The 22,272-nt window shown below is 37.0% G+C and overlaps 4 protein-coding genes across 4 annotated transcripts in view; all 4 read left to right on the forward strand.

Moving 5' to 3' along the window:
- LOC139125256 (angiopoietin-1-like) overlaps nt 1-386 on the forward strand; it is a 220,411-nt gene extending 220,025 nt beyond the window's left edge. Inside the window, exon 5 of the mRNA XM_070691353.1 lies at nt 225-386. The gene's annotated coding sequence lies outside the window, so the exon portion shown is untranslated. The remainder of the gene's footprint in view (nt 1-224) is intronic.
- The window catches only part of LOC139125244 (centrosomal protein of 63 kDa-like), a 513,301-nt gene that overhangs the window by 265,062 nt on the left and 225,967 nt on the right, over nt 1-22,272 (forward strand). The window lies entirely within an intron of this gene.
- Nucleotides 1-22,272, forward strand: part of LOC139125142 (tyrosine kinase receptor Cad96Ca-like) — a 213,783-nt gene that overhangs the window by 85,090 nt on the left and 106,421 nt on the right. The gene's annotated exons all lie outside the window — the stretch shown is intronic.
- On the forward strand, nt 17,035-17,936 carry LOC139125254 (uncharacterized). The gene is made up of 2 exons (XM_070691351.1): nt 17,035-17,520; nt 17,692-17,936. The coding sequence occupies exons 1-2, from the start codon at nt 17,160-17,162 to the stop codon at nt 17,907-17,909; spliced, it is 579 nt and encodes a 192-aa protein (XP_070547452.1). The 5' UTR covers nt 17,035-17,159; the 3' UTR covers nt 17,910-17,936.

Consider the following 22,272-nt stretch of genomic DNA (forward strand, 5'->3'; position numbering starts at 1 on the left):
AATGACGAGATTCGATTTGTTGCTGCCAATTCAACAAGCAGATCTATCTACACTAATGGACTGGATCGCAAGCTTTACACAGAGGTGAGACTAAAGAAATCTATTGCATTACAAAATGTTGACAAAATGTATGGTTTAATGGTGAACTATTCATTCTAAGAACATGTTGCGGACTGAAGTGTTTTGGATACTAAAAGTGTGTGATGAAATAAAAACCCTACCAGGTGGTTTATGGCTGGGCGCCCTCACCGGCTGATGTTGTGTCACACTATGGCTACTATATGAAGACAACAGGACTGAAGGGAGAATGTTACATCGATGGATTTTGCGGAAAACATAGTTTGATTGCTGCCTTGAAAAGCAGCGCCACCAACAGTCAGAGGACGTATCAGGTGGGTCATCTTATTTTATCAATGTCAAGCTACATAATTTTGAAACTTTTATCGATGTGAACATATTTCAGCAATGTATTTTTTATTTAGTCCACTAGAGCACTGAGGAGAAAAGTGCCTTGCTCAAGGGCACAGCACAGCAACGAGCTAGGTCTAGAATTCACCGTCCTCCGACAGTGAATCCGCTACTCTGGATCGGGCTCTGGATCTACCGCGATTTGAACCGGGTCTCAAACTCACCATCCTCCGATAGTGAGTTCGTTACCCTAACTTTAGTCCGTCCACAGTGCCTCCGTATATACAGTGCCTCCGTATATACAGTGCCTCCGTATTTATAGCTTATTAAATGCTTCCCAAAAAGTTTTTAAAAACTCTTTCAAAATAGTTATAGCAATCGCTCGCAAACAGTTTCATGTATCTTTCAATCCTTTTCTTATATTTGATGTTTTCTTATATTTTTCTATATCGACTCTTATTTTCAACTGTGTGTAATAGACAATATTAGCATTTATACAGTGCAGTCTTTGTAACACTAAAACTCACATACCGAACGGCTTCAATTATTGATATCAAATAAACAATATTTACTGGAATAGCAAACATATCCATGGATAATGACTTTATTTTTTCTGCGGTTATTTGTTAATACAGTTTCCCCGATCGTTTGGGAAAAAATGTTCGAATCTAATTTGACGATAATCAATATAGTTCTTTAAATTGTAAAAGTATCTTAAAAGTTTATAAACTGATTTTCATAAATCCTAACGTCATTTGATTAAATGTGTTGCTTTACGGTCTTGCTATAATCTGCAATAGAGTGTTTATCAATAAGTAAATTTAGATGCAGATCAATACATATGCCATAATATCACACAAAATTTGAACCCTTACACGCTCGCGCAGATATACGTGACAGAAATTGCCCGGTGGGCAGAGGGAGAGGGCAGAGTACTTTTAAAATAACGCTGCGTGAAGAATGGTGACCACCACAGGCGTTATGTTGACTTGGTACTTTGTAAAAGTGTAGTTTATGCTGTGAGTTTATTGTACGTTCTGACGTTGTGATATGTAGCGTTGGTAAGGCTACGTATCAGAAGGTCAGAACGTAGCATAAACTCACAGCATAAACTACACTTTCACAAACTACTCAGTGATGCCTGTGATGGTGACCCTACAAAAGTGTTAGCAAAAAAACAAAAAACAAGTGACCTGCCAAAAATTCAAGCACAAAAAAACTGTGACCCTCACCCTGGGTGTCATAGTCCGCATCATCCTAATTGACATATAATTTCTCGTATGACCTTTGAACTTTTAAAAGAATACCTTTTAACCTGACAACAATCCCATGACGAAAGGTTTCAATCAATTCGATGAAATTTCAGTAGACTTTCAATCCATTTCGAACTAACAACGTACGGCATCCAATCACCTAGCGAAGCGTCACCGTCAAATGCGCTCGGTCAAATCCACACCCTAGGCGGAAAAAGCGTGTTCAATAAACGAGCTAAATTGTTGAAATTATTCCGACTGCGACCCATGCACACTGCTGTTGAGTTCATGGAGAACTCACACTCACATACTCGCTATCGCACATCGCACACTTTTATCACAGCAATGAATACATCGCTTCACTGGGCGAAAGGCAGCCTCAGGGACAATTCTGCCCAACAGCAGAGATCACATTTCACAGTAAATAATGCTATCACCTAACTGCATTGGCTATTAAAATAACAGATAACAATAGTTGTAATGTTTACCTTAATTTATAGTTTGGTTTGTAATTTTGCAGAGAGCAATATTATTGTTTGTCAATAAATTGATTACAGCCTAAAAGTTACACACTATTGCACATAGTCATCTCTTATTCATGCTTAAGAATAATATGAAGTTTGATTCCAACATTCATAATCAAGGTGTTTTGAAGAATATAGTCACAGACGTCATAACAGCATGCTAAGTCTTGGGGTGATGGAGAACTTTGAAAAAATTCTAAGAGACGAGAAAAAGCCACCGTTATTTGTGTGAGAAAGAACTAACTTGAGCATCTGAAATTATTGATTTAACCGATGTTGAAAATGTACGTACATATAATAAACATTGATTTATGTCTTCCCACAGACTGGCACTTATCCAGATTATCCACACCATGGAATAGGCTGAACAGGTCAACAAATAGTCTGGGGTTATGACAAGAACAGTAGCCCCTATGGTCGTTGGGGGAACTGGGTGGATACAGAAAGTTGTAACGCTGGCAACGACGCTGCGATTCAACAAGCGGGAAGTAACTGGAGATACTCTATATTAATACGCTGAAATGTATCATGTGTGTGAACATTTCTTCAGAATAAAATCATCAATAGAGTGATATTAGCGGAACTTAAATGACAAATAAAACAAAGACTAACTGATTTCGTTGTAGAATGATGATAAAGTTTGAATAAACGAGGTTGTAAAACTCACCAAGCTTTGTCTGTGTCATTTTTAAATCTGAATATTCAAATAAATTATTTACAATGACGAATGATTAACTCAGACTAAATGGGATGACCTCGTATGGAAGCTGTGATGGAATCTGACCTCAAAGACAATAGGAATCGGCAAATGTTTTCCATTGTGCTTCTAATCTTGTTGAATATGTGGATACATGAACATATGTGCGTGGAAAGGTTGCATTTCCCCTGTGTCATGAAACAGCTGTTGTTTTTACTTTAATTTACTTTATTGCTCAACAACACACTCAAGGAGTGTGGTAAGGCAAAAATTACAAAACTTAGCAAACACTGGATGAAGATGCTACTGGGGGAGGAACTAAAGTACAAGAAATAAATTTGGCAAGAGGTAGTTTATCTTTGTTAGTTAAGATATACATGAACTTTTCTCTGTCATTCAAATCAAGAAAGCCAGGATTATACAAACTTGTGGATGAAAATAGACTATCTCGATACGTTCTGTATTTTCGACATTCTATAACAAAATGAAACTCATCCTCAACTAAAGACTTACAAAACTTGCAGAATCTTTCATTTGCAGGAACTTTTGGAATTGACCTTCTACCCAGTTCTATTTGTAGGTTGTGATCCGAAATTCTTAGTTTTGTCAGCCACCTCCTATAGGTAAAAGATCTTATATCTAGCAAGTAACTTTCAAATTCAAATTTTGTCTTAAAAAGTCTGTAAGTTCGGAGCTTATTCCTCTGCATCCCACACTTCCTTGTATCATTATGAATGTTTCTCAGCCATGTTTGTTCATAAGTTTCACACAAACTATCATATACATTATTAACTGTGGAATTGACTGGGTTTTTACAAATTTTGCACGAACAACAAACGTCTCACTGATGCTGAGACACTGCATCCGCAAAGCACAATTATTCTACAAATCTCTTTTCAAAAAAAGGGAACTGGTTTTCAAAAACCCATCGAAGCATCGGATCTCGCACCCCTTCGTTTACAGCATTGGGTGAGTCTTTTACGTTGCATCCTCTGATCGTATATGCAAGGAATCCGAAATATATTTTCACATACAGGCATCGCTGCCGTTCATATTGGTTGTATCTTTTGATCTCTGATTGTCATGCCAACTGTCTGTATTACCAAACATTAAGGGTACTTATGATAGGCGAGGACAACTTTATAAATGAGATAAATTGGATGTCGACTTATTTTATGTGCATGTAATGTCCCTCACATTTAAAAAAGTCCTACAGTCTCTCTCTGCAAGGGGTTTCGTTTTTTATGACATCTTAGAGCATGATACATTGTTATTGGTAAACAACCTGAGTTAACATTCAAAGCTGCCAGTGTCTTCAGTTTGAATGATGATATAGAGACTCGTGTTACAGCATAGGGGATAGCCTATGTGTCCGTTCCCAGGGTAGGTTGTTGTTTTGTTGTATTGCTAATAAAGGTTTATTCTACCAAACTTTGGGGTTTTCGTCTTGCACTGCCCTTGACAATCTTGCGTAAGCGTTTTATCAGCATGCTGCATCTATTATCTGACCAGTTTGATTGCCCAATTCGCCAAAGAAAGCAAGGTGGTAATTCAGTCTATTATCTGATGAGTTTGAGTGCCTAATTTGCCGAAGTAAGCAAGGGTAAATTACTAATCTGTGGACGCTGTCACCAGATTATCACCGGATTAACTTTGACAAAGTCAACAACGAGCGCACCAGCAAGGTATAACTGAAGATTATAGCAAGGTATAACTGGCGAATTAGGCAATCAAACTGGTCCCCACTTGTTAATGGGTACTTTGATTAAAAGTCCTCAGAGAGGATAGCGTCCTCTTCATTAATTAGGTCTGTGATAAAAATACTTTGATGCAGATGGTGCTCAATGGCAAAGAATGAGTTCCATGGTTATGAAAACATAAAATCAATGTAGGCCATCATCCTAAAGTTCATTAAATGAGTCAACTAGGAATTAATCAACAGGATGTTGCAAAACATTTTTGCATACTATCCGAACACTAACAGATTATCACCGGTACCATATTTCATAAAGTTTGATGCAGTATTTACAACACTATGAGATCAACATCTGTATCAAGTTTCATCAAATTTGACATTGTATTTGTGGATACATCACTCTAATTAGGAAAGTTCATTACATTTGCAATTACAAATTAATTAAAATGACACTGATAAATGTCTTTTTCGATGTTAAACCAATGTGAGTTTAACATCTGTACAAAGTTTCATGAAATTTGATGCAGTATTTCTTGACATATCAGCCTAATTACGAAACTTCAATAAGTGACATGATACTGCTACATGACGTGAAACAAATTGACGAGCATATGTATGAAGTAGGTCAATGTCCTTGTACCAACTTTGAATGATACTGGTGGAAATATATCTGAGTTATGGCTCTGTACATGAGAAAATCGTAACAAAATCGCCGCCACGCAGCAATATTTGATCTTACTGTTTAAAAAATCAACACGTATATGTATGACATAAGTCAATGTCCATGTACCAACTTTGAATAAAATCAGTTGAGACTTGCCAGAGTTATGGCTCTCGACATGAAAAAACCATAACAAAATTGCCACCATGTGGCCATATTGGACCATATCGTGAAACAAATCGACGTACATATGTATAACATGAATCAATGTCCTTGTACCAACTTTGAATAAATTTGCTTGATACATGTCTGAGTTATGGTTCCAGACATGAAAAAATCCTAAAAAAATGGCCACACGGCGGCAATATTGGATCGTATCACAAAACAAATCAATGTGCCTATGTATAATATGACATAAGTCAATGTCCTTGTACTAAGTTTAAATAAAATTGGTGATATCGGTTGAGACGTGCCCGAGTGTTGGCTAAGGACATGAAAAAATTGTAACAAAATGGCCGCCTTGGGGCCATATTTGATCATATCACAAAACAAATTGACGTGCCTATGCATGACATAGGTCAATGTCCTTGTACCAGCTTTGAATAAAATCGGTCGAGATATGCCCGAGTTTTGGCTAAGGACATGAAAAAAAAATCATAACAAAACGGCCGCACGGCATCCATAGTGGATTGTATCACAAAACAAATCAACATGCATATCCGTGACATTGGTCAATGTCCTTGTACCAACTTTGAATAAAATCGGTTGCAACTTGTCTGAGTTATGGCTCTGTACATGAAAATTCGTAATAAAATGGCCGCCTGGCGGCCATATTGAATGGTATCAAATAAAAAAATTGACGTGCATATGTATGACATATGAAGTAATCCTTGTACCAAGTTTGAATGAAATCGCTCCAAGCATCTCTGAGATATCTGCGTGAACGGACGGAAGCACTGACGCACGGACACAGGCACGGACATGACCAAACAAAATTGAATAGCCTCCCTTCTTGTTCTCCACTTTTGAGCAACCCCCCTTGTAGCTTTCGATTTTTTGAGTGACCCCCCTCAGATTCCTCCGACCCCCAGGCCATAAATAATGACGGCTCCCTGACAACATTAGATCCGCGTGTAAGTACGATTTGACTCAATATTGTTGTAATTAACCGTAGTGATAAGTACACATGTCCCGGTAAAAACTAAGTTGGGTAACCAGTCAGTTAAAAAACCGACTCCACTTCTCTTGCCAGTCTTGTCTTGAATTGACATGTCAAAACGCATCGTCATTCCTAGGTGGTACACAAGAAGCAATCTGATCTCATAGCATAAAAAGTAGGACTGTTGCTGCAACTGTACAGTAGCCGTACATTCTGTATGTAGTTAATGTTACTGGAAAACGCATTTGGTCTCAATGCCGAAGAAAAGACGTCATGATTTGTGCCGAGACAATACTCCAACCCAGTTCTAATCTGAACGTTTCTGTAAAAACTTTATTGATGTAACAACTTGAAATAGATGTTTACATCCATGCTCTATTGCAGACTTGGAAAGTTGTAGAAACGAGCATGCGACGTTGACATTTATGTTGGCATTGACAGAAACGGAGACGAATCTGCAAAGAGATATTTTGTGCCAGCCTGCTAGAACTGTTTCTGAACCTACAGTTATAGCCTCAGTTTTCGAGACTCATTCTTTTATGTGCAAAAGTACACTGTATTGAGAATCAGTGAGTGCAGGTGGGCGTTTTCGTGAGCGATATTTCCCAGTGTGCAAACCTATGATTCTTCTTTTCATAGCACAGGCCCTAGACAGAATTGAAATTATACACGGACATGAAAAATCAAATAGTATTTGTGTTCCCTGCAAGACGATACATCTCTAACCTTTTACGCATGGCTTCATTTTCTGAGATACGCGTCTGATCAAATTCTCGCTTCCAGTCTATTGTCATGGGTGGTACATGAAAGGAACATTTCTTTCCTCCAGTGGAAATGTACAAACCAGGAGTAAAGACACTTGAGGAAGGAGGAAGGGACCTTTAAATTGGCATTGAAGGTGTCAAAGTATATCACGCCAGAAAATCGTTTGATTTCACGCTCTACTTGTGTCGGCAGCGGACCGTTTCAATCCAAACTTGAACTGCCCTTGCCCAGGGGCACCTGGCTTACGTAAGTCGTCGAAATTTACATGTGATATTCAAGCAGACATGGTGGGTAATCTTCGGTTTAACATCGAAAGACAGACGATTACAACATTGGTGAATAAATACGTGGAGAACACTTTGGTTTAACGTCAGGACTAACATCTTGAAAAAACTTGTAGATCGTACTACACAATTCGTGATGTGTATCCTGGGTAAAATTCGAAACACGACGTATGCTTTGTAAGGAAGATTCATATACATTACCAACAATGAATGGGCTTTTGGGGAGACAATTGTCTTGCTAATGAAACACAGACCGTGTATTGTCTTAGTATGCAGAACAGTTGGACGAGTTGCGTCAGCGAACAATCGTAAATTGTGCCTCAAGCCACGTTATTCTCTGCGAATCCTTTCACCAATGACGCCCATCATGTGTCTTTTGTTTCGATGATCGCCCAATACAAAGTTTGAATGCGGGCAACGTACCACCATCATGGAGTTCTCTTTATAATGACGGGACGTTGGTTTCAAATTCCAATGTCCTGTACCACTGACTTCACATCACATGCCAGGATTTGTGACTAGTCTGCCTGTAATATGTGTCGGTAGGTTTTTGGGAAACAGCAACAACGACCACTGAGAAATGACCACTAGCTTGCCCGGCATGTAAGACAGAGAGAAAAGATGAAAAGACGTTGTCTACACTGAATACAACGATGTGGACTATCGTGTTTATATCCAAACGTATTTAACAAAGAAACACATGTTGACCCATAGACGTACCTCGAGGGTCTATGCTTGATCTCAGCCGTCTTGTCCATTATGCTATCTTTTGGAGTTGTAAGTCAAAGGGTGCGTTCACAAATAACGATTGGGTGGATCGCGATCGAAATCTTATTTTGTTTTCAGCCCCCCAACAATACACTCACAAATTCCAATCCCGTCTCTGTATGATCACAATTTTTCAAGTCGCTCCCCCTCCATCACAAGCCCGTATAAGGAATGTGCGCGCAGAAAAAATAAACATGTATTGGGCTCGCAGATGTGCAACACTACCTGTTATTAGCAGTTTGTAGAGTCATATTCCTAAGGCAAGTTCTTAAATTGATTCATTTTTAAACGCATCAGCGAACTTTTTGGATTTATCAGTCAAAGCCGACTCGAGTTAATCCAAGTCTGGCCGGGTCAACGACACCTGCTGAAGAGCACACAGAATGACGATCATGAGAGAGTATGCAAATTGTGAATTCCTGGGTAAATGCAAAATTGTTAAAAACTGAGAGAAGTGACCTATCAAAAATTTGTTTCTAAAGAACAAGACATATATGAATTGGATGCTACTCAAAATTGACAATACTGGAAGGTTAAATATTTCATAAAATAAACGTTTTAATCTCTGAAATTTTGGGTGTAATAATGGCCAATTTAGTTAAAAAATAAAGAATTCCATTTAGTCACACATTTTTCATTTAAATTTGTCTTTACTGTTCAAAGTTTTACTTTTTGTATTACGAAGACAAAGTGAAAATTTAGAAATCAAGCACGGTGACCCCATCTTTTTTCTTTTCTTATTTGATTAGTCTCATATGCCAGAATTCTAACATCCCTCATAACTTTTCAAGCCTCCTGGTCTTCCATGTTTCGCTCTCTGGCCGGATCGTTTGTACAAGTACTGACATGATCAGAACGTCTCTTGACACAAACGTTAACCTTTCTTCAACTACATCAGAGTCGGAGCTACCGGTATGTGTGTGCATTGTATCGTTGACTATGAATAAAATAATCCCATCATACATAAAAATAATCAACAGTTGAAGCTTCTGCCCTGTTACTAGGCTCAAGTTCTCTATACGACAACTCATACACGTTTGATTTTTTCGAGATTAAAGTCATGAAATGTGACAAAATGGTCGTGGATTTTGTTTAAATATTACTAATATTAAAACAATTGGATGACATTAAATTGTTTTTCATTTTTCACTGAATTACCTATCAAACCTTGGAATCGGAAAATGTAAAAAGTAAAAGGGAACCAAAAAAAATTCAGGTCCCCCTATAGACAGAGCAAAACTTTCAAGTCCCCCCTCTACTACCCCAAAATTTTCGAATCCACCTGAATTCCTCCAGAACCCCGGCCCCTCACCGTTTATTGTAAACGCAGCCTTACATTAACTTCTGTCAATTTTTGACAGTAGTCATACCGTTCTAAGCATTAATTCATCACATATTTGTTTATCCTGTCCCACCGGAGGGGCCGTGTCCCGTCCTAGCATTCAGCACTAGATCCTACCCTGGACTGTAAACACACTCAGGCGTTCATCAGGTTATGGTATACCGGGGGTTACACGCCCGAGCTATGCCGGCATCACTGCGTTTATTCGGACGTAAGATGAGTTTGCCTGCTAGAAAGCTGGATAAGCAGAAAGGCAGGTAGACAGACAAACAGACAGACAGATAGATTGATAGATGGGTAGATAGACAAATATATAAAGCAAGCAAATTTAGCTAAATGGATGTCATAGACAGTACTTAAACTCTGTCTATGGACAGACTGACCCTGGCATATTCCATGGTCCATTGATAGACAGGCTTGTTTCATGGATTGACAGACAAACAATTGTAGTCAGATAGATACAGAGGTACGTGCACACACCTACATTTTCAAACATACAAAGTCCCTATACAAAGTATTTGTATACACATAAACACTGTCAACCATTCATTGTCAAGCATACATACATATATACGTCACATATGCAGGCATTCATATATATATATATATATATATATATATATATATATATATATATATATATATATATATATATATATATATATATATATATATATATGCATACTGACAGAAAGACAGACTGCAGACAGACTGATAGTACTATGAATAACGTTGTCGATGCCACTCCCTCTTTGCTAGGCGAAGGAAAATTTTTTTTTTTTCATATCAGCAGTCAACAACTTAGAGCTTCTTGTAAACAGACCATAGGAGTTCGAAAGATCGCATAGTACTGGAGCTGAATTGTAATAGATTGCATCGTATAAACAAAGAGAATGCTATCGCAAGTCACGGGCGCCGGGTCCATTATCCTCAAGATGTTTTAAAAATGCGCGGATTGATGAGTATTGTGAAAAGATGAATTCAATGAAAAGGGTAGGAAAATATTAAATAGACAGTCCATCCTAATAAGAAAAACAGTAACAACAAGAGTGGGACGAGTTCATTGATGCCAGCCTTTATACACGTATTGAACAAACTATATTACCTCAAGTATACGTCACTGTCAGGAATACATGCAAATGATGTACAATATAAGAAATACTTAAAGGAAATAAAAACTTGCTGAGAATGGATTTACTGCAATCCGTAATTAACATTGCATATGCATGTCAATTTTTCAAAGAAGCAAAATAAATTTTTATAGCTATATATTTTTTCATCAGATGCGTCCAATCATTTACTTTGACTTCATATCACTTTGACTTGCATTTTAACACATTGTAGATCTACTGATAAGTGCTCTGTATTGTCATTGAGTAAAATTGTATCAGAGCAGAAATAAAGTCATCAGTAAAATTGTACATGAGACGGAGCAGAAGCAATGTCATTGAGTAACATTCTTTATGAATGGGGGTGGGGGCGCAATTCAGAAATCAAGTTTCGATGGGTGACACAGTAAGCATGTGTGGCCATAGTTTCAAGTTGAAGATTTGTAAGGAAACTGTCTGAAACAGTGATTGTAGCGACTGTGGATAAAGTTACACGATCCATCAGGAATAAATGCATACCAAACCTATTAGGGAAAACACTAGCTGCAGCTCTGGCTTCTCTAAAACCATATTAATGTGCATTAATCACTTATTGTATAAGTCAAGATGTACCATGTAGGATTCAGGCTGAAATTATTTACAACTTGTGTGTGTCTAAGATTTGGCCAAGCGAAGTACGTTTATAGTGACACGGTACGCTTTACGTTTAAATTTGATGTAAATACCGCTAGAGGGCGGGCATCTCATTCGGAAGACAGGCTTGTTTACCTCGATGATGCGTGATGCCGAGGTTCCCAGAACAGATCCTGACACTTCTTGATTATTCAAAATATAAAAATGAAAATGTTACAGAAAATGTTACCTTCACCCATCTGCTATTTTCTGTAATTTTTGGTCTTTTTATTCTTAATTGGCAGTTATAAATTGTACTAGAAACAGCTTGTGTAGATCTTTTAAAATTCACTTTGCTGGTTCCTACAGATGCTAATATTCAAATATTTTTAAGTTGCGACAAATGTAGCTTTGTTGATTTAGTACAGCCTAGTCTTTCAGATATCAACAAAATACTTCTGCACAGAAAACTTTTCTGGTTACTTCAGCTTGAACTTTGGTTTTCAGATACCAAGCATTCCAAAACAATTCCTGTTTCAAGAAACCTAGTACGTAAAATTGTTTGACACATCTTTTTTATGGACAAAAGAAGCCCTTTTTACCTTTTCGTGGAACTATTTTAGGTTTAAGTAAAAAGTTTGTAATGTTGTCCTGAGTTAACCAAAGTTTTATACAATGTGCATATATTCTTCAAATATTCATTGCAAAAACTATGTAAAATGATTTTTGGTTTAGCAAACACTTGCTGTCATATAAAGTTTTTCTTTATGGCATATATGTTGTTTATGTTGTTTGTTTTTAACCAGTGTTTACAGGTCTTGTCGTTTAAAATTTCCGCCAAATGTTTAGAAACTAAGTCATTATCAACAGGTGTGACAGAAGACTTGAGTTAACGCAATCACAAATTCACAAAACAAAATTATTCACTGATTAATTATCAACAAATCTACTAAGGGGGCAGTAATTAAGCAGCTCCAGACACCACTAAAGACACAGTGTTCTATCTCAGCGTACATAGCAACAAATTAATTTTTAAAGCCTTCTTTGAAGCATTTTCCCCTATCCAATTGGCTGACAATCTCCCCCCACAAATAACCAGCAACATAAATCCTCCAGCTAGCCCCCTCCCCCGGAATCAAATATACACCACTCGGTGCTGATCCCTTCTGTTGCGATGACCCTTGACCCGAGCTCGATCGACCCACCGTCCGCGATACTGCTGGTGTAACTTGCAGTGACGTATTCAAGTACTCACTATACAACTCTTTTTAGGGTCAGTGATTCAATACAACACGTTTAATTGTACAGTACATGACTTGCACAGAATACAATGAGACTGCATGTATAGATTGCACTTTTAAAACATTTCATTTATTTGTTTAATGTTTTTTTCAATACGACATTTATGTACATTGTGGCAATGTTAACTGCAAGATTAAGGTCTACAATTTCCTATGCATGTCACCTTAACTTGTGATCGGATTTCAATACCTTCAGCAAGTTCCGTTGTCAACATGTCATTATTGTATGCGTTGTGAATGTCATTTGCATAACCGACCAGAGACAGGCAACAGTTGGTAGTTGTTTTGGTGTAAAATAACTTGCAAAGAAGCAAGTGACAACACGGAGAAAGAGTGTAGGGATAGTTATAAAGTAAATTTTAACCTTTTGACCGAAAATCAAACGCATTACGCCAGAAACCATCCACCACGTTGTTACAGCATGACCTTATAAGGTGACGAGGCGACACAGATTTATAAACGGCAGCATGCATGGACTTTGATCCGGCACAGCTTACCCACACAACCCGTTCACCTAGCAGCCAGCCATATTTTTCACTATTAAAACACCGGACGTTTCTACTGTAGAAGAGAGGAGGTTTTCTGGACAGCTTCACAAGCTCCATATACGGCCTCCCTTTTATCGTGACGTACTGAGAGCAGAAACCACCAGACCCTTAAAGGTAGGATTGTTTTAATCGCCTTTCAAGGGGGTTGTACAAACCCGCGCTCTAAAAATAAGGCTTCGCCATAGGTTCGAATGTGTGTCCCCACTTACAAGAACAGGAAGCTGTAAAATAATTTAGATTTTACTATATGAACACGATGTAATCCACTCTCCCTGTATTCCGACAGGCCAACACTGGTTCAATCATGACACTTTTGCAGTAGTAAATTCAACATTGATTATGATATAAAAGAAATAGAACAACAAATGTCTCTGCAGGTGCCGCCAACGAAGCTGTTCGTGCAAAATGGTGTCTGTGCGTAGTTTTTCAGCGGGCGGGCAAATTAAAAAATAGTGTTAATGACGCTTTCCTCACATTTGGTTACGTGTGCCAAGCAAGAGTGAGTGTATACACGATCTGTAACAGCTACTTCGGAGCTTAGCTTCTGATATTCATAGCTAAGTGCATTTCAACAGATTTTGATGCACCGTCCATTGAAGTATCATCATGAAACGGTTGGCAACTGTTGCATCCGTTGATCATACCATGGAGGTAGCAGAGATCATACAATGGAGGTAGCAGAGATCATACAATGGAGGTAGCAGAGATCATACACACTGACACAATACCTCGCAACGTAGTACATCATAATTAGTGATACAATCTGCAATACCAAAGTAAAGGTGTATTGTATTGCTTAGAATTAATGCAGACAATATTTGGTCTCTCTGCGGTCTATAGTTGCACAATCGATGACTAAGGTAACATGTAAGAATGGGCATTCTTTAGAGCTTCCACTGTTAATGATGCTGCCACACCGACATGATAATGGTATGTCCCAAACTGCCACCCAAGTATTGCGGTATCATAGACAAATGGGGAAATTTCCAAACACAAAACCAATATATACCAAGGAATCTGTGGCATCAGATATGCCACATTTACAAGCACTAAAACAGAGATTTGTATAGAAGCCATTACTTGACTTACACTGATAAACAATTCCGTAATTACACAACATGACAATGGGAAGAAACAAAACCTTTCAAACTAAATTTCCAAGCAATTTTTACAAAATTGTCATATAACATCTACAGATGTAAAAGTTGGTGATTTATAAGCTGTCCTTGCTGGATGAAGCAGCAAAGTTGGCTGTCTATCCAGATGACATTTTGTGTGCGTATACTTATACTATCCTGCATCTTGTAAATGACAGGCTTATTGTTTAAGATATACCTCAGCTTCTTTAGATTCACTCATGGTGACTTCAATGCGACACTTTTTTGTACAATATGATAAATTTATTGCCTTTTCAAGACAATCTGACCAATGTTTGAGATTTTCACCAAGTTTACGCTTGTTGCTCATTAGCATTTTTTGGGTAATATTGACTCATTTGAACAAATACTCATTTACAGTTGAGAATGTTTCTTCTACAAATACACCTGTCCGGTAAAATATGCAACACTTCTCAATTTTTTCAAGAATATCATATCTGGCATTTCTTTTAATAAAACCGGCAAAACGTGGCCAAAATTACAAGATCTGTACCCCAAAACTTCTTTTAAACAAAACATATATTTCCATGCTAATTTTTAGCTCACATTTGGTATATATATATATATATATATATATATATATATATATATATATATATATATAATATATATATATATATATATATATATATATATATATATTATATATATATATATATATATTGCTTATCTTATGAGGTGATATATATATATATATATATTTATATATTGCTTATCTTATGAGGTGAATCAGTCTCATTTGCATATTATTTACATGTCTGTGCGTGTATGCATGTCTGCTAGTCCGTCTACACCAAAATCTCCTAAATCACAGTACCTACCACCTTAGTATTTCAAATTAACATGTCAGTGTCAAAAATGTGCAAATGAAGAGGAAAAAGGAAAATACAGCAAATTGCTAAAACTCTGTAACCGTTGTTCAGATTGGGTCGACATGAATAACAACTTTCAAAGCAAATTAGGACAAGTTGTTTCAGTACATATAATACAACCATGAATGTTTCTGTCGCTTCCTACCTCCATAATGGCCCTACAGTTATTTAGTATTTTTGTTATGTTTGCTAAATAAGGCTATCAACACATGAAAGATCAAAGGGAAATGAAAATATTAAATAAATTGAATATAACATGTAATATCTTAAAATAATATCAATACTTTTTTTGTTCTATTTTAGATCAATTTTTGTTTTCACTGATCTGCATTACACGATGGCTGGTGCCACGTCAACACATCCACAAAACCATGAGAAAGCTCTGATCGTGTTCGACTCATGGGATACGGAAAAGTATGGGTTTCCAGAATTTCACAGAAATCTTTTCAAAGACATATGCTCGAGAAGGAGAATACATTTGAAAGGATACGCAACCCTGTTGGATGTTGCTGTGAGTGACGCTCAAGCCAAAGATGCAGAGGAAGCTGGTATTACTTTGATACCTGGTAAACGAAACGAGTACATTGATCCTAAGGATGATCCTATTGATATTCGTTGGTTATTTAACCCTGAAAGTTATTACAAAGATTTAAAAGCGCTGGGAAATATTAAATACGTCATGGGTTACGCCCCTTTTACTGCTGGTGCTGCTGCTTACATTCGTAAGACTTTTTTCAGTCACGCCAAGCTCTACCTAATCAACGCACTCCACCCTGATTACCATGCTAAAGAAAGTGGAGAACGACAGACTCTAAAGAAAGACATGTTAAGAATGGTGGATGAGGCTGATGCCATGGTATCAATCGGTCCAAGCATACATGACTATTTCGAAAATGCATACAGGGCTGTCCAAAGAACAATACCTCACATTAAACTCCTACCGAAGACAGAGGGGCTGTACAGGTCACAGGAAGTCAGCGTACCAGGGAACATAAGACAGCTGGTTATTCTCTCGTATGGAGAATTTGTAATAAGCCCCAAAGGAGAACTTCAAGAATATGACAAAATAGTGGCTTCTGTAGAAAGAATCGCGGCAAAACTACAAGGTACGGATGTTCGAAATGTCACTTGGATCATGGCAGGTGTGCCAGCACCAGCTGTTCATCAAGTAGAGAGTTACATGAAGAAGAGAAATGAAGAAAAACTTGGTGGAAATAAACATAATCACGGACTGCACTGCTCGAAATACGGTATCATTGCTTCAGCAGTGTCACGTATGTCTTATCCCACAATGTCGTGTAAACTATGGATTCTTTGGTCTAGAAGGTATTTCAATGGGCGTACCTACTTTTCTTAATCCAAAATCACAACTCGGCTACTATATCGATACACATTTCGCGTATACTGGCAACGGCTGTTTAGTTAGAAGTGACAACGAATGGGATGAAAAGATCATGTCAGCAGTGCAGAATGCCAGGTCGGCCTACAAGCGTGCAAAGGAACTGGGAACTGATTTTATGGCCAGTCCGGAAGTGGAAGAAAGTTATGCTAGATTTGCTTCTTTGTTGGCAGAAGAATCTAGAGTGCCGTCAGATGGTAAGATTTGTGTCTTATAGCTTTATAGCAGAACGAAGGATTCAGTACAAACCGTATTATTGGACAAAGGCAAGCAAAATACGTATGTTGAGTTGACTGTTAGCCTACCGTACTTCCTGTAGAATTAAAAGTTGCCTTAATTGTTGCTTAATTCTTTATTTCCAAATTGATTGCAGTATACCTATATTTGATTACATAAACTTTCTTTTACATGGTTGGTTTAAAAAATTTATATTGAACATCACTGACTAGATTGATGTTTCTATTTTCTACCAGGCCTCAATGTGAGTATTAACTTAGATGACAGAGGTTTTCTCGAGCGTAAGCAAAACTTAAAGGATCAATTAGACGTCTTATTCACACAACGTCCAGTTGACGACTCTAAAACCGCACTGGTTAAGAAAAGCATGGAGAAAGTTGATGAAGTTTTAAAGGAATGCATGCAACTTTTCAAAGAAAATGCTGATAATGCGGTAAACGTTAACAGCGAGGAAATCAGGAGACGAGCCAAAAAACGCGAGAATGGTGTCCACGATGCTGTGGACATACACCTGAGCTCCCTTGGAATGTCAGTAAACTTCCTTGGCATAATCTGCCTCTACAGATTCAAGTCAGCCTGTCACAATGGTAGATTTGCCAAGGCATTTGAACCATTGCTGATAACTGATGAGATGAGAGAGCTGGCTGAGAGATTCAACATTCCACTGAAACTCAAAGTCACCTATAACCAGCAACAGTTTGATGCCATTGACCACTTTTTCTGTCAAAGTAAGTTGAAAATATCTGAATTCTTTGCAGATCTTCTGCCGCTTCTTGAATTGTTAACTTCGTAACTTTCAACTGTCTTTCCATAAACAGCACCAGTACATGTAAGACAATTAATGGTCAAGGTAAGGTTAGAAACAACAAAAATATTCTCATTGATTGTCTATTCATTAGGCGATGGACTCACTAAACCAGGTGATCAGTTTGCTGAGCAAGGGGTTCAACTGAAGATGCAAGGCAACACCAGTCACACTGTCACAGGTAGACAATCGGGAGCGCTAACAAAAGCTAGAAAGGTGAGAAAAGAAAGTCTGGTCAGAGTATTGGACACAGATACTACTGAGAGGAATATTGGTGCGGTGTACAAGGTTATGGTGAGTGAAAAGCACTAATCATAACTGCTTTGATGAGCTTTATCAGTATTTCCTAAGTATCATTACACATTTGGAATTCCAAAAATTTAGTAAAAATGGACTTTGCGTATCTTTGCTAACAATCACCAGTCAATTTTCCTATATAGAACTACATAAATATATATACATCCAAATCTGTAGACTGCCGGGTCAATCACGAGTTACATTACGAGTTACAATTTGCATATGTGACTATTGTACCATGCCAGAAATCATTGCTGTCGATTCACAAGACGGCAGTATGGTGATCTTGTGTGAATTTGCTAAAATATCAGAGTGATATTGATAAAATATTACATAGCCTTTTGAAATTGACTTCACACATCTTACTCTATGCCTCATATCTAGGAGCATTTTGTGAAATAATTGACTTGCCATTAGGATTGCTCTCAGACATATTAGTTTACATTTAGCAGTATTATAAATTGTTCGAAGGCACTAAAACTTTGTGCTTGTTTTGTTTTATCTATTGAGTCTGGTGAGCCAAGTGTCAAGAAACCAAGGCTTGCACAAACAGTGCTCGAAGCTGGTGACATATCTGATTTTACAGGTTGGACAATATTGCACTTCTACAACCCTCTCTTTAAATAAGTTTGCACTCATGATGAAAACAAAATAACTTATGCAAATTCATTTTTGAATTCCAATTAATGTTCATGAAAAATGTCAAATCAATCAATCAATCAATCTTTATTATACTCAACTCACACCAGCAGAGAGTGTGGTATGGTACATTCCAAAATTGGACAAAGTACAAAACTGAACACTTTCAAGAGGACAACAAAGTATCCAAGTTGTACAATAAGCAAACTGTTAACAGTGGGAAGGCTACTGGAGGGTCTGCACAAATCAGTGTTCTTCAAGAATATAGCAAGATCTAGAAAATTATGCTCCATAACCCTTTTAAACCTTTCACCACCAGTTCCCTGTATACAGGTCCAACTTTACCATAGAAAACAATGGATTTGGGACAAACCATGGTGGTGAAAGGGTTAAGGGCCGTTTCCTTTTGTGTGACACCAGAAAAAGTGGAGCAATCTATTCCACTTTCCTGTAACAATAAAACTCGTTCAGTGATAAACTTTTTACATGAGAATAATAAATGAAACTCATCATCTATTTCGTTGCTATCACATCTGAGACAAAGTCTATCTTTCAAAGGTAATTTTGGCTTACTTTTCCAACCCAATTCAATATTTAAACTATGATCACTCAATCTAAATTTCGATAAAGCTCTGCGAAGAGTAAAATTTGACAAATTATTTAAGTATTTTTCAAAATAAAATCCGGTCTTGAAAGTTCTATATGTACCCAATTTATTACCACCTCCATTTTTTCTTGTATCGTTTGACATATTCGCTCACCAAGAATTCAAATACTCGCTTGATATCTTCCTTTTTAATTTCTTGTTAACTGGGAATATGATGTCACTCTTAAGGAGTTGAAGACATTCATATGATGCACAGGCAGATTTTTGCATCACAAGCTTTATATCGTCTGCATAGTCTTTTTGATAGGCTATATATATTTTTAATCAAGCCATTTGGATTTATTTGGAATTCATTATTTTCAAAAGTTGCTGGTTTATTTTGAGATTGCAAAAAATGACATTAATGTCGAAATGTTATTCTTTTGTTCACCAGATCATTTCTTGATGAATGACAAGAATATTCTTCATATGTAAACTTTTTTTTGATAATAGCAATGATCATATTACTTAAGTTGACACTTGATTACATGATGATTGAATGTAAACGTTTACAGATATCATGACCTTCAGGTACATACAAACAAGATTGCAATGATCAATCCAACAGTTAATCACTAGTCTAGTAGAGTTCCTAAAATTCATAATTAGTTACATCACTTTCCACACCCATCAGAAGATATGATATTTAAGGAATAAAGCACATCCGGCGACGGTATACCACAATATTTTGATCAGTTCAGGACATATATGCACGAGGAACAGTGAGTGCATATATGAAGTGAACTGGTCAAAATCTCATGGTATACCATCACTGGGTGTGATTTATTGCTATTATGTATTATATGATAATAGTATATCAAAATTCTGGCACGGAACGTCAAAAAAGATTTTTGCTCTTGCTGAGAGCTCATGCATGTGCTACCTACCCATGCTATATTGCAAATATACCACCGTTCTTTTAAAGTCTCAACCAATCACATCAATATATTTGCGCCATCAATATACTGGTATGATAGAACAAGAATTATGCATCTGGCAAAATAAGAAGAGAAAGCATAGATGTTAGTTTAATGGTCAAAAAATATAACACGATTGGAACTAATTTGGGAAAATTGGATGAGAGTAATTATTAGGAAAATGTAACGAAATCGAAATTTTTACAGCTGAAATTTTACAAAATGATAGAATAGTGTAAAATTTGAAATATTGTTCTCATCGAACAAAACAACGAAAACACAACGATTATTGCATACCTCTTTCATCGGATTCATTTACATGGAAAAAAGTTCATTTTTGTGTAAATGTACTAAAGAAATAAGACAAAATGCTTAAAATTTCTCTACTTAACGACTTTTGAGTCAGGGCACTTTTGAAATGCCCCTGACTTTTTCGTGAATTTAAGGCTTCATAAACATTAAATTGAGTCAGGGCACATTTTAAATGACCCTAACTGACTGAACTCTAAATCAATCGAAAAGCTGCATTTTGTTAGAGGAAAAGTGACAAACTGAGATAATTACTTGTGTTTCAGTAATGAAGAAACTACAGACAAGCTCACATATTTTCATTCAAATATGAATATTGTTCAAATGTTTTGAACAATATTGCATTAGATACTATCATGCACTGATTCTTACTCATAACATTTCAACAGCATCGTAAATTTTGAATAAAATTTTAAAATGGTAAGCAATTATGGTGTAATATTAGACAAATTTCTTAAATTCTTGAGAAATGTTGGCAATCCAATTATCCCAATTTAGTTCCAATCGTGTTAAATGTAAACTTTCGTTTCAATATACATTTTTCACCAAAATAGCTACAATATCTTAGCACTGAGTAATATGGTGAGGATTGCTGGATTTCTTGCAAAGTAACTTGATTTGACTTGACTTTGACTGAATAGTATTGCTTTTTATATCATAGGTGCAAAATTACTAGTTTTCAAAGCCATCAAAGCCTACAGACTCCTTCCATCAGCTGAGATGTACCTACCTACCATATTCAATGTTGACAACTACACAGCACTGAGAGGAGATCAGTGGGACTTCATACAATTCATGGTTAAGATGACAGAGAAGATTCAACACATCTTATCCACCAGACAGGAGATCTTGTCAGTGCTGGGAGTTAGAGAGTTCTTTGTCACTGACACTGACTGCGAGACACATGATTTGTATGGTAAGGTGTCTTGCATCAGTAATTAATTTGGAAAGTTGGCAATCAAGTGTATTCCCTTTACTTTGACTTGTTAGAATACACATTTTGTCATGCACATTCATTGACTAAACATGTTTTCTGTTTGCAGGTCTGGCAGATCAGTTTCTCAAACACGGCAGAGCACCACAGTGCATCAAATCATCAGCTAAACCCTACAGTCTGAGTGCTAGGAGTTTGATTCCATATAAAGTCAGTCACACACTGGTAGATCAGAAAGGTCAAAGGTCATTAGAGTTAGATCTGACAGAAAGGAATGAAGCATTAAAACTTGCACTGACACAAAGGGAGAAGAAATCGCTAAACTCAGGGAATCTTTATCATCAGTAGAAAATACAGTGAGGCAGCTGAAGAGAGAAAATACAGCTGAGTCTACAGATTGGCAAAATAAACTAGAAAAAGCTATGCAAGAAAAGAGCAGTCTAGAGTTGCAACTAGAAAATGCTAAGCAGGAAGTCGTAATTATGAAGGATATGTTAAAGACCGAGAAAGAAAATCTTGAAAGAGTAGAAACAGTGTGTACCAAAGCTACTTTAGAATCTAGAAAGATTCAAGATAAGCTATCCATAGCAATGCAGGAAAAAAACAACCTAAAACAACGACTTGAAAGTGCAGAAAAAGAAGTAGTAAAAGTACAAGATATGAACAAGAAACAGCAAATTGAGCTTGTTAGGGCAGATGAAAAATTAGCCAGTCAGCTTGTGAGAATTAAAGAATTAGAATCCAAAAGGTAAACAAAGTGAGATTGCCAGAGTAGATAAGAGTACATGTACACCATCATTGCCTGAGAAGACTCTGGAACAGATATCAGAAGCCATATCAATAGGTCTAGATGAAGACAGTGCCAAGGAGTTGGATGGAAACACTGGTAAGATCATCATTAATACACACACTCTAGATATCAACTTTACACAT

Source organism: Ptychodera flava (genome assembly GCF_041260155.1).
Source record: "Ptychodera flava strain L36383 chromosome 3 unlocalized genomic scaffold, AS_Pfla_20210202 Scaffold_25__1_contigs__length_14229661_pilon, whole genome shotgun sequence".
Classification (NCBI taxonomy): domain Eukaryota; kingdom Metazoa; phylum Hemichordata; class Enteropneusta; family Ptychoderidae; genus Ptychodera; species Ptychodera flava.